The sequence below is a fragment of the Artibeus jamaicensis genome, unplaced genomic scaffold, assembly GCF_021234435.1.
Source record: "Artibeus jamaicensis isolate MK-2021 breed Jamaican fruit bat unplaced genomic scaffold, CSHL_Jam_final scaffold_3222, whole genome shotgun sequence".
Lineage (NCBI taxonomy): Eukaryota > Metazoa > Chordata > Mammalia > Chiroptera > Phyllostomidae > Artibeus > Artibeus jamaicensis.
In genome coordinates this window covers 4751550-4765665 of record NW_026522038.1, presented here as the reverse complement: position 1 = coordinate 4765665, position 14116 = coordinate 4751550, and the positions used below count along the sequence as shown (strand labels likewise).

Here is a 14116-nt window from a genome sequence, read left to right as displayed (position 1 = left end):
CTAGGGCCTATGAACCGGATCTGGCCTACTGACATTTTCTAAGTTCCTTGGAACACACACACATGCCCATTCATTTCTGTTCTCTATAATTGCTTCTGGACCCTTATGGGAGATGTTTACCAGCACCTGGTCTAGACCAACACCATTGCTCATAAAGATGGTGGCAGCTACCTTCTTAGGCCTCATCATTTAGCACCACTATAAGCATCTGTATGGGCAGCATAAGAAACACAAAGAACACTTCCAGTCAAGATGGTGGCATAAGTAAATATGGCTTGACTCCTTACACAACCACATCAAAATTACAACTACACTACACCACGACCATCACTCAGAACCATCAGAAATCAAGTTAACTGGAAATCTGACAACTACAGATTTAAAGAAACCACACCCATCCACACTGGTAGGAGGGGCAGAGACACAGAACGGGCTGGTCCCATAGCCACATGTGGTGGAAAAAAATTCAGGAGGGACATCTCTGGGGCAAGGAGTCCCAGGCCCACACCAATACCCTGAACCCAGGGTTCCAGTGCCAGGAAGATAAGTCCCCAAAACTTCTGGCTGCAAAAACCAGCAGGGATTGAGTCAGTGGAAGAAACTGTTGGGGTCCCAAGCAGTTCCTCTTAAAGAACCCACACATGGACTTACTGGACTTACTCAGATTCATTGCTTATGAGCTCCGGCACCAGCGTAGCAGCTTGAAAGGCACAAGTGGCATATAGGGAGGAACTGAGTGTCTGGCATCAAGGCAAGAGCTGGGGGACGGCTTTCTCCCAGACAGAAAGGCAGGCAGAGGCTACTGTCCCTTTTCTAAACCCTCCCTCCATGAAGCCAAAGAGCCAGCAGGTGGGTGCCATAACTGAGACCCCATCAACCTGGCTAACAGTCTGCCCCTCTCTGGAGATCTCTGAGGCTCTGTCACACCCAACTTATGGATCCGCTCAAGCTATGAAAACTGTCTTTTCCATATGAATGGCCAGTCTTGGCTCATGCCTCACGACTTCCTAAATCCTCTTAAACAAGCAACAGCTGGCCTCAGCAAGCCACCAGCTCCCATACCTCTTGCTAAGTGGCCTCAGTGCCAGCACTAGCAGCAGCCGACCTAGATTCACAGTTTGGCTTTTCCTGGGAATCTCCAAGCCCTGCACAAGTAGCAACCACCCCAGATTGCTTTACTGCTCAGGCAGGGTGGTCCCAGGCAGAACGCAGTGGGGATGGACATTGGCCTGCACCACCCAGGAAACCTGAGAGCCCATGTACCCAGTGGACAGCTACAGATCACATCAGAGCACCACCACCTTAGCCCTGCACAGCTGATCATCCTTGGAAGGCAGAAACTGGTATAAGTGGTCATAGCCAATCCTTGCAGCTGACTGGACTGGGTAAATCCCTCACATTGAGCTGCCAACAGCAATCAAGGATCAACTACAAGAGAAGGGAGTACTCAGCCCACAAGAAGGGTGTACCCTGAGTACCCAGCTTGGGTGATAGGGGAGGAGGCAGTGACACTGGACCCTACAGGACACCTACTACATCGGGCCACACTACCAAGACACAGTGTCATAGCAGCTCTACCTCATACACAGAAACAACACGAGGAGGCTGTCAAAATGAGGAGACAAAGAAGCATGGCCCAAATGAAACAGAATAAAACTCCAGAAAAAGAACTAAACAAAATGGACATAAGCAATCTATCAGATGCAGAGTTCAAAACACTGTTCCAAGAATGCTCAATGAACTTAGTGAGGATCTCAACACCATAAAAAAGATCCAGTCAGAAAGGAAGGATACACAAATTGAAATAAAGAACAATTTACAGGGAATCAATAGTAGAGTGGATAAAGCTGAGAATCAAATCAAGTTGGAACACAAGGAAGAAAAAACAACCAATCAGAACGACTAGAAAAAAGAATCCATAAGAACAAGGAAAACTGTCTAATGAATTGTCTTTCATCATTTGAAAAAATAATGAAAGAAAACTCGCCTTAGTGAAGGATATAGACATGCAAGTCACAGAGAGTCCCAAAGGAGATGGATGCAAGGAGGCCCACTCCAAGAAACATCATAATTAAAGTGCCAAAGGTTAAAGATAAAGAGAGAATCTTAAAATCAGCAAGAAAAAAACAGTTCATTACATACAGGGGAATTCCCATAAAACTAGCAGCTAATTTCTCAAAAGAAACTTTGCAGGCTAGAAAGGTTTAGCAAGAAATATTCAAAGTTATGAAAAGCAGGGACCTACAGCCAAGATTGCTTACCCAGCAAAGATATCATTTAGAATCAAAGGCCTGATTAAAAACTTCCCAGATAAGAAAAAACTAAAACTAAAGGAGTTCATCATCACCAAATTATTGTTATATAAAATGTTAAAGGGAGTTATTTAAAAAGATCAAAACTATGAACAAAAAATGGCTTATAAATACATATCCATCAACAATCGAATCTAAAAAACAGATTAGGCAAATGAGAAGAACAGAAACAGAATCATGGATACGCAGTGTTTTGATGGTTGCCAGATAGGTAGGGCTATGGGGGAATTCGTGATGAGGTCAGGGGATTAATAAATACAAATAGGTAGTTACAGAATATCCCTGGGGATATAAAGTACAGTATAGGAAACTGAGTAGCCAAAGGACTTATTCCCATGACCTGTGGATCTGAACAGTAGTGTGGGGATTGCCTGAGGGAGTAGGTGGTACTGGGTGGAGGGTGACAAAGGCGGAATAATTAGGACACCTATAATAGCATAATCAATAAAATATAATTGGAAAGAGAAACACAAACACATAATATGCCTGAAAATATAAAAGATATAAGACACCTGCACTTCAGAAGTTAGGAGAATAAATGGGGGAGGCTGGCATGCTGGTGAGATCGAAACACAAAAAGCCCGGATACAAGGGAGAGTGTACGACTACCAAATGAAGAGTAAAATGAGTGAAGGATACACACAGATGCAGGGAGGAAATATGATTTCTATCTAGTAATCGGGAAAGCATTTACTTATGGAAGTGGTCAGTTCAAAGCTAGACTTTAACTGGAAACAGAATTGGTGGGTGACAAGTGGAGGGAGCAGGAGGTAAACTGTTATGCTCTGTAAGGCACATTACGTCCATGTATTTATTGGCTGTTGTTCTGTTTCATGCACATGGTTTCTGTAGTGTTGTTTTCTGAGAGTCTCCCACAGCATCCATGTCATAATGTCTCTGCTCTTCTGCTTTAACCTCTCCAGTCAGAGACTTTTGGTTGGGTTGGTCCTCCACTTGACATAAGGGACAAGCCAAGCTACTTTTAAAAAGAGACCTAAAGCCCTAACCAGTGTGACTCCATTGGGTGGGTGTCATCCCGCAAAGCCAAAAGTCACCAGTGTGATTCCTGGTGAGATCACATGCCTGGGTTGCAGGTTCAGTCCTTGGTTGGGGCGTGTACCAGAGGCAATAGATCAACATTTCCTCACATCTATGTTTCTCACCTTCTCTCTCTCCCTTCCCCTCTCTCTAGAAATAAATAAATAAAATCTAAAAAAAGAGAGAGAGAGAGAGACCTAAAAATACATAAGACTCAAATAAGAGATCTATTTGCTTTTCTAATAGGTAGGCAGTTGAGGGCAAGTAAGACACAGTAAGGTCATCCAGCAATCTGGGGACCTTCTATCTAGTTGTTCCACCCTCACCTACAGGGCTGTATGCCCCTGCAGGGTCCAGCTGGCTCACTTCTTCCACACAGGTATTCCAGCCCATGGGAGGGAGAAAAGGGTGCAAGGGAGAAATTAGGTTTCTAATTTAGGACATAAACTAAAAGTTGCACTTCCATACTGTGGAGGATTATCCAGGACTTGGTCACCTGGTGGCTGCAAAGAAGGCTGAAGAATGTAGCATGTAGGATTGCTACAACACACCAGAGCTGGAATATTAGTTAGGCCTCAGAAAGTAAGGCTGGACCTAACAGCAGTCCATGTGTCTTTCAACATAATCCATCCCCACTCTAATTTGTTAATGTAATGTCTCCCAAATTGTATTGCGTGGCCACTTTTCTGGGTGAAGTTACTAGGAATGCTTTAGAATTAAAAAGGTCTGCGATCAACCTCTTTCTCACTCTTAGACTGTACCAATGCCCAAGAGTTCCTAGAAGTCTGTAGTCAAGAAATCCATTTAATTTGGTGTGGCTTAGCCCAGAATTATTCAAACTAGTAAGAACAGAGATTTTGTTTTTTCTAGAAATAATTCTTTACAGGATAATAGTTTGTGACAGAGTTTAATTCAATAAACATAAGTCCTGTAAGATTTTAAGACACTGTCTTTCAAAAATTCTAACCAAAGTCAGACCAAAGAGCGCCCTTCACAGGGAAGACTTCGTGCAGGCTGATCAGACTGAACAGGGTTCTTACCAGACCCCCAACTCCACTTCGGGCTCCACTCTGTGTACTTGGGCCCAATCTTCCCGCTGAAATATGTCTGCTAAACCTTTAGCTTGCTCTCAGAGCTTGGTTGAAATCCCACCTCTTCAACATAAAATAATGTCCTTTCCCTGAATCCTTTTAGTATTTATTGTCTCTGATATTTATTTGACCCTCATGAGCCAACTGAAAACAAACTTTCAGTCTTAGCGTGAGCCACCACCATTCCTCCACTGGAATCTCAGGCTTAGATCAAAGACAAATCCCCAGCTCCAGGCCCAGAAAAGCAGCAAAACCAGACAAGAGATACCACGGCTGGCATCAGGACCAGCTGCACTGACTAATGACCACCCCCTCCACTCTGCCCTGGTGCTGACCAATCAGTAGAGACACAACCCAGAAAGGACACAACTGGAAGGCTGATGAATATTCTATTGGGGTCCTCCCCTGAACCTCCAAATAAAGACCCTCAAAATGGAAGCCCCAGCCTGGCTCTCTTTGGAGCACACCCCCTTTCTCACCCCTTCCCCAGGTGCATTTTCCTCACCCCTCTCTCTCCTAAGCTCCCACAGCTCTTCTTCTGCTTCTGTAACTTGTTTCCTGAGCCCGTGTCTTCTATGGCTCTCTTCTCTGTGACTTTCTAAATAAATTTTCTCTTATTTAAAAAAAAAAAAAAGGCAAAACCCACCATTGGGGAAAGAAAACTGTGGGCAATTAAAGTGTCACAGACTAGGACTTAGCTATGAAGAACCGAAAGCATGAGAAGAGGCATCCGCATGGGAAAGCAGACCCACCCAATCAGGGTGGGGAGAGAGAAGCCGAACTTCCCATCAAACCATTTTTAGGCATCGAGCTGGAACCAGCTCGTGGAGTTGGTGAGGGTGGCAGTGGGGACCTCCATTACCATCCTGCTTATCCATTTTGCCACCAAAACCTGAAATATCGGCACAATGGCCACAGGCCCTGCTGAGCCTTACATACTTTTAAGAAGTCCCTATTCACATTCAAAAGCCTCAGATTTTAGGCTGTAAAAGTAAAACAAATAAACGACAAACTCTATATGGGGTTACTTATCCAGTATCTGAACATTCAACTGTATTCAACAAATTTTGCTGTACATCCTCCTTAAGGGCCACCCTTCCTGACCCATTCCTAAGCACTGGGGACCAACAGGTGATCATTTCACTGACGGCCACTCCATCGTCCAAAGGAAAGTACACTCTGCCTCTGGATAGTAATGGAGGCATTATTACAGGAAGAGAGCTGCTGTTTCCTGATCAAAATTTATATTCCTTTTGTGAGGCAGGGCTGTATTTTACAAGAGGTTAACTTTATATTTTGTCCAGAAGTTGTATCTTACAAATAAGTCTTTTTATAATTGATTTTTAAAATGTCCTGAATTATTTAAGTTTTAATGATTAAGCTTTCAGTACTAACAGACCATTTTTGGCAATCACAAAACAGCACTTCACAAATGCAAAACCAGATGTAATGCTCTGAGTGCCCCATGTAGACAGCCCCTGTCTGTGGAGACAAGGGTCGCCTTCCCGTGGAATCCTCCTGAATCAACACCGCACTTCAGAACAGGCAAGGAGGTACTCATCCAACAGGCTGACCTTACAGCATCTGTTTCATTACATTATGTTAATGGTGTCTTCCAAAAATCCTGATGTGGAAATACAGCAATTAACCAAAATGAGATTTAAGATTACTGCTTTCTTTTCATGAAAAACACAGTATGTATACAGGTGATTTTGGTTAACTTTTGAAAAATCTCCAATTATTCAAGGCTCACATCACAAAAAACAGATTAAAAGGCTTTAGGTGATCCCCTGGCTAGATTAAGTGGAAAAGAGGAAACTGAGAAGGTAAGACCTGAAGAGAACACACCATGGAGGAAGTCTATATAATATGTGAGTCCTCATCATCCATTCATTCATTCATTCCTCCACCCGACAGGCTTTTCTTGTGCGCTGGCTGTGGCAGGGCAGAGGCGATCGGAGAAGAGGAGAAAGAGTGCCGGGGGAATCGGTGGTGGGGGTCACAGAAGCACGGCTAACTATAATGCGTGGTGAAATGAGGGGAGTGCCGAAGTGCTGTGCGAGTGGAAAAGAACGTGCAGCTCCTGCTGGCCGAAACCTACACAGACCTCCTCAAAACTGGGGTGGGGTGGGGGTGAGTGGGCACTGGAACTCAGCCTCGGAGCAGGAAGAGAATTCAAGAGGGTGACCGAGGGAGACAACGCCACCTGGGAACACCGTAAACACTAAGCAGAAGGGGTGAAAATACACGACCAGCCCCGGGAGGAAGTATCAGTCCCGCAGGGCTGACTGTGGGCTGCGGAAAGCATGGGACATAAAGTGTGCCTGGAGGGCTGAGGCCAGAACAGGATTTCTGAATCGACTGCAGCGAGCTCACGGTGGCTTCACTAATAGCAAAGCCGTAACAGGATATGCACAAGGTCATGAGAAGCCATGCCTTCTCCTGAAAAGTAAAAATTGCTTTATTATACATTATCTGAAACATTGTGGAAGCAGAGTTATAGGAAGGAGTTATCAGACTATAAAACGTTACAAGCATATCCTCTAGCAAGGCCTTAGTCAGCCAATGCCATGTTGATCTGTTTGTGAAACATTTTCTAAAAGTAATTTTTTCCAGGTTTATGGTCACATTACTGTCAGTCTCTGTAATAAAAATGCGTGCTTCTATTCTAGCTGCATCACCGGCAGAAAGAACAGTTATTTATTAACACTTTTTTAAAATCCCCTCTTTAAGTATCCTATGCAGGCTAAGAGAAAAATGCTGTACCAAAGACAAACAAAATGTTTAGCAAAAAAGACAGCCAAAGTGAACACAAACACACCTACAAACAAAGAGTCAGGAAAATAACAGGGATTTGTGAAAAAGAACGACACCTTCTTCCTTCCTCCAGTCAGGTTCACGGCATCCATTATTCACTGTTATGCCTACGAGGTTGAAAATAAGCTAATTCATCTTTAGGTCCCAGACCTGTGACGTGAGCAATGCATTCATTATAAAAATATTCCTACCACATCTCTCAATAATAGCTGAGAGTGCTCAGAGGAGCTGAACAGAATAGGATCACCACCTGTGTCTCTGGCAGTTGTACAAACCAAATCACCTACTCAATCTCAGTATCTTAAAATTCATACTGTGGGCTGATCCTTGTCAAGGTTGAAGAGTTCTCTCCTTAAAATTTGACACAATATACTTTGCACACCTGTCAGTTTCTTGATATGAGATTTAATGTTTTACCTCGCTTTTTGTTTCTGCTCACAGGCTACAGATATTTCAACTGTAGCTCCATCTCTTGCCTTATTTTTCACTGTTCCCTATTTCTTGCCCTCGAATCCATTCAGAGAAATTCTCTTCAGTGGACAGTGTTCATAACGCAGATTTCATATGCCATCTCTCAGCAATATTCTAAATTCCAGACAAAAATCTAATTATCTATCCCCAAAAGAGCTGCCAAACAAAAGCTTAGACCTGTAACTAAGGTAAAAAATAATTTAAAATCAAATAACACCATTTTTTGAATTAACGAAATACTGTAGGAAACTCTCAGAATAAAGTGATTTACAGGCCTTGGCAGTTGTCCCAAACTGTATTTTAACTCAGGTGGGAATCGTAGCAACAGGAAGATTTAGGGCAGGTGAGGGTAGTAAGAAGGAAAAAAGGAGGGTGAGAGGGGAGTGAACAAGTTCAGTGCCATCACATTTCCTTTAGAGAGCCAGCATCAAAATTAAATTCTTACAGCAGTTCGATTCAATGCAATCAATACCGGGCACCTTCTATGGGCAAAACAACAAGGAAACTACTTGAACAAGAAAGAGATTGGTTTTCCACACTTTGACCCACAACTACTTACAATATGTTTGTTCAAACATCAAAGAACTGATTTTTAAAATGTCTTAAAATCTTATTCATGTGTCACTGTTTGCCATTAAAACGCGATTATATAAAAATGGATGATGACACAAATGGAGGAAAAAATGACAGCAGAGTAGATGAAACCGGAAGTATGGCAAACACATTAAATACATATCATAAGGTCTCTCTCTCACAATTTTTAGAAGGTGCATCTAAAATTTGACCCCCGATCTTCCTGGCAGCAAGTGCAGAGAGAGAACACCATTGGCTACACACTTCACTGTCTGAACAAGAAAGCCCACATCCACTCAGGAGAAACTCAGCAATTCTGATACTAGACAGCAATTTGTGCCATGAGTCCTTTTAAAGGGTATCTTTAACTGTCCCGTTTCACAGGGATGTTTCTTAGAAGGGGTGATGATGTGGAAAATTCGGTGAAAACATTTGGCCAGGGGTCCAATAATACACGGTCTAAATACATGGCTCAGAGAACAGAGAGCTGGTATGTTTTGAAACCCAGGAAAATTAATACTGTGGTAAATTAAACAGGGTCAAGATAGAAGACAGTGCTAGAATATGTCTTATATAATGCTGTTTTATTATACATCGGTATGCAACCTGCAGGTTAGCTCAAAGTGCCCGTTACGTCACGGTGATAGGGTTCTCATGCTAGGGAATCAGCAACATTTCCCAGACGAAAACACTGATAATAACAGGAGGAAGTATTAGAGTGAAACTCAATCTATTCTGTTATGACCTGCTCACCCAATCAAGTAAATTTTGATTTCTTTTAAAAGAAAAAAGTTACTACAACCACTGGGTAAAACTGCCACTCTACTCACCATCTAAGACCATAAAAGAGGATTTTTCAGCCATCAAGAGAACCAATCTGACACGGACAATATTGTATTCAATAGCATACTTATATCTCTGGTAAAATTTAAAAAATGGCAGTTTTATCCATAGAAAAGGCTTTTGTGACCAATTAGATAAGTGCCTTTCTTTTCTTTTTTAAAATCATTTTTTATTGTTCAGTTATAGTTGACTTACATAATATTGTATTAGTTCCAGTGATTAGACATTACATTACATATGAAGTGGTCATCCCAATAAATCTTGAACCCATCTGACAGCATACATAGTTATTAGAATATTACTGACTACATTCCTTGTGCTGCAGTTTACATACATCCCTATGACTATGCTGTTACTACCAATTTGTACTTCTTAATCCCTTCTCCTTTCCACCCATCCCCCCAAACCCCTCCCATCTGGCAACCATGTTCTCTGTATCTATGAGTCTGTTTGTGTTCTGTTTGTTCATTTATTTTGTTTTTAGATTCAACTGTTGACATATATATTTATTGCCATTTTTATTGTTCATATTTTAGATTTTTTCTTTTCTTCTTCTTGAGGAAGACCCTTTAACATTTCACATAACACTGTTTGGTGGTGATGAACTCTAACTTTTTCGTGTCTGGGAAGCTCTTTATCTGTCCTCTAAGTCTAAATGACAGTTTTGCTGGATAGAGAATCTTAGTTGTAGGTCTTTGCTTTTCATCTCATTGAATATTTCATGCTGGGCTTGGCAGAGCCTAAGTGAGGCCAAGCTGAGGACCAAGGCCAGCTGCTGCCAGGACCAGGCCTAGAGCCACTTAAGGAGAGGTATGGGGCATGCCGATGCCAGGTGCCGCTTGTTTGAAAAATTTTAGACCACAGGTGGCAAACACAAGGCCTGTGGACCAAATCTAGCCCTCCACCTTGTTTTATCCTGCCCGGCACCTTGTTTCTACCCGGCGGCAGCACCAAGCTCCTTGCCCTTAGTTAAGGAGTAGTTACACTTATACAGTCCTAAAATTATATTCGCCCCTTTGAAGGCACCCGAGAGGCTGATGTGGCCCCTGGTGAGAATGAGTTTGACACCGTGTTTTAGGGAAGTATGAAGCATGAGCTAAGACAAGCCATTCGTATGGAAAAACTACTTGAGACATCTTGGGTAGACCTGCAAGTTGGTGGAGTGGGGTCTCAGGGAATCACCAGCTCAGAGCAAAATACCATAGACAGGTTGATGGAGACTCAGATATGGTGTCCACCTGCCAGCTCTGTGCGGCAAGGTCTCAGAAAAGAACAATGGCCTCTGCCAGCACTCCTGTCTGGGAGAAGGCTGCCCCTCCAGACTCTTACCCTGATGACAGACACTTCATTTCTTCCCCATGTGTCCCATGCTTTTTTGAGCTTCTACCCGAGTACTGAGAGGGACTCTGAGTAAGTCTACACATGGGCCCTTTAAGATAAACTGCCTGGGACTCTAGCCCTCCATCTCACTCAGCCACAATCCCCGCTGGTTTTTACGGCCTGAGGTTATGGGGACTTCTCTTCCTGGCACTGGAACCCTGGGCTGGGAGCCTGTTGTGAGGCTGGAACCCCTCCCTCCTCAAAGGGGGCCTCCAGAGCCAAGACATCCCTCCCAATTTTCATTTACCACACATGGGTGTGCAACCAGCCATTCCGCATCTCCACCCCTCCTACCAGTCTTAATGTGGCTTCTCCTTTATACCCTTAGTGCTGTAGGCCTTCTGTTCAGCTAGATTCCAGGGAGCTCTCAATGACAGCTGATCTGTAGTTTAGTCGTTATTTTGACCAGGTCCCTTTGTTTTCAAATCAGGCCCAAATAGAATGAATGGTTTGGCTGGGTTCACAGAGCTAAGCGGAGCAGGGGCCAGTCTGCACCTCAGTGTCCCAGTTAGATTAACACCAACTAACTTAAATGCTCATTTCTCTTCTGTGATGTAAACACATTTAGTTCATATGGCTATTAAATCAACTAATGTTAGCTTCAGGTTTTCTACCTTAAATCTCATAGGTACCTCATTCAACAAATACTTACCTACCAAAATGCCAAACAGTTTCCTAGCTTAGTTTGCTGCAAAACAGCACTAATACTGTTAAACTTCAATAAACAGTAAAACCTAAAACAAAACAAAAAATCTAGTACTCATATCTAAGTATTAGGAGGATGGTAATGTTTAATATTTAATAAACAAGTCTTTCTAGAATTACTTTGAGACCACAGTATCAAATGTCTTTTCTATAGTGTAACTAATATCACCAATAGATGACCAATCTCTCCCCTCAGGAGAGTGAATTCAATATGCCGGTTACAAGCACTAGACAGAATGGTAGGAAAGTGTCACACAAGAGTGACATGTCTATGCAATTCAAAAGATGAAAACAAGTTGTGAATTAACATTTGGTGGTGGGACCCAAAACAATACATGTTTTGTTTCTAGAAGTTTAAAAAGGCACACTTAATACTTAAACTTCTCTGCAAAATACACTTGATTGTTTTAAGTTTTTAACAGAGTTTATGTAGGGACTCAAATGCTATATGGAGCTCTTGAAATCATATCAGGGAGCTTCTCAAACTAAACAGCAAAAAACCAAAATTAAGAAAGGTGTAGTCACGCCAGGGCTTTCTATGGGAGAGCATTTGCCAGGTGCCATAACCACTCACAGCTGAGCCCTGGAGGATGGGAAAACCAGCAGGAGCCACAGATTACCCTGACAACCGTGCTGACAAGCGCAGGTGCTGCCACCAAGTCGTGACCATGGACACTGGGCCAGCCTTGGCCAAATGTAATACAACATGTTCCTGCTCTCTTGTGCTCCAGATGCAATGTGCTCTTTGAAATGCAATTTTGCTACACTAACGAATCAATTTCAAACCCCCACCCTGCCCCTGAAAAAGACACTGGAGTACCTACCATATGAAGGATGAAAACTGTGTATTTCTCAAAATTACTAAATTCCTATAAGGCACACTCATAATTTCAGAAAAGGCCAAATATAATAGGGAATACTCACTTGAGATACTATTAATGACAACTCATTGCAAGCTGTCAGGTTGCAAACATCACTGGTCTTTCCCCTCTGCTGAGTGTGCTAAGGCACTACCCTAGATGTACCATCAGGAGGGACACCCGGGGGGTGGGGGGAAGGGCTTGGACTGATAATATGAGAGAGGGCAGTTTGGGGTTCCATAAAAATTCTACTCAAAATGTTAGATGTAATAAAAAATCGAATCATTCATTTATGTTTAAATAGTGTATGGTGAAGGGTATTCCTTGTATTGTGTTGTTTTACTGTTTGGTATGTCTTTGACAGTCAAGTGCTACACTTATAAAAAAGTACAATTTACAAGGTGGAAAAGCCTATCTCTCCAATTACCCTATTAAATCTACCATTTTACATTTTAAGGAGTCAGCCCCCCTTCCTAGGTATTAGTTACATAATACGACTCTTCCTCAGTCTCTTTCAAACATAGGATAGGCATTTTAAAAATGCAATTAAATATTTCCTGCATCAATCCAATCTCTGAAGCCCTGAGATAGCTGCAGGGAACAAATAAACAGGAAGTGAAAGTGAAAAGACTATGGCATTGCTTTCTGCTTTTCTTTCAAACTGCACAGCTAAAAGATAAAAAATATTTTTCTCTTTGACAACTGAAACTAATTAGTGGGTGTGGGGGTGGGTTACAAACTACAGCTCAGAAACTATGCCCTTCGGAACCACACACGTGGAAGGCTCTTTTTGAAAGGCTGTCTTTACTGAGTGGGCTGAGGTCGGGCTCCTTCTCACAGCCCCAGTGACACGCAGCACTGCCCCCTGCTTCCTGTGTCTTTTTCAGTGCGCATCCACAAGCAATGGTCCACGAGGCCATTGTGTCAGACCAACTGTTACTCACAGCACACGCTCGTGATTCACCCCTCTCGGCTCTCGAAGCAAAACGCGAGTTATTCTTCCCTCCAGGGAGGGGAGGGGCTCGCGGTTCTCAGGCTGGAAACGTCACTCCGACCACAGTCCACACTCGAGCAGTCAGTCCTCTGGGCTTCAACGTTAGCACCCTCGGGCGCTGACTACCACGCCGGGGCCACAGCGGGCTCTGAAACTTAACTCCGGATCACTGTCTGGACACGGAGAAACCGCCTCCCGGGGTATTTTGCTTTCCCAGGGCCGCACGCCCCAGGGTCCCGGCATCCCGACCAGGCCAAGGTGACGACACGCGCGCCTCCAAACCTCTGGCCTCTCCTGACTTCGGCCCGGGCGCGACCCCGGCCCTGCATCTGCTGCCCCGCGACCACTGTCGGATCCTCCAGCGCGCGAAAACGAAGTGAACTTCCCGGCCACTCGGCTTCCATTCTACAGAAGTGGCCTCCCAACAAACTTTTCCAGCCGCCGCCCCTGCCCCCGAGACCCCAGCCGCGAAGCCCGCCTGTCTTACCTGGGACGTCAGCGGCTGCGGCCCCGAGCGGCCCGAGGTGTTGAGAGTCTGCGGCCGCCGCGGGTGCCAGGACCGGGAGCACCTTAGGAGCATCATCCTGACCTCGCGGGGCTCCCTCCAGATCTGCGGGCCTTTTCGACTTGGGGGCTGCACGAGCTCGCCGAGGGCGCCCCGCCTCGTTCCGCGTCTCCCGCCTCCCAGCTCCCCGCCCGAAGCTGCCTGGGCGGGCTGGAGGAGGGTGTGCCGCTCTTCCACTTCTCGTCTGTGCGCACACCCCAGCGCGAGACTGTTTTCTCTCCTCCGACCAAAAAAAAAAAAAAAAAAAGTGGGGAGGGGGAAGAGAAAGAGCGCGAGGACTAAGCGCCCTACGCACCGCAGGTTTCCGGCGGCGCCGGGCGGCCTCCCCTCCGCCCGCCCACCGAAGCCCCGGCAGTGTCAGCGGGCTGCCCGCACCTGGGGAGCGGGAGAGCTACAAGTCGGAGCTCGCTGGTAACTTTGTGTTCTGAGAGGGGCCCTTCGGCTCTGGCCACTTAGCTCAGTTGGTT

General features: G+C 44.4%; 1 protein-coding gene across 2 annotated transcripts in view; it reads right to left on the bottom strand.

Moving 5' to 3' along the window:
* MCUB (mitochondrial calcium uniporter dominant negative subunit beta) overlaps window positions 1-13858 on the bottom strand; it is a 94344-nt gene extending 80486 nt beyond the window's left edge. The window contains exon 1 of one of the 2 annotated variants that reach the window (XM_037156048.2): window positions 13572-13858. In XM_037156048.2, coding sequence (XP_037011943.2) covers window positions 13572-13667 — 96 coding nt within the window. In that variant the 5' untranslated portion in view covers window positions 13668-13858. The remainder of the gene's footprint in view (window positions 1-13571) is intronic. The other variant, XM_053657045.1, reaches the window with a different exon arrangement.
* Between the last annotated feature and the right edge of the window lie 258 nt (window positions 13859-14116).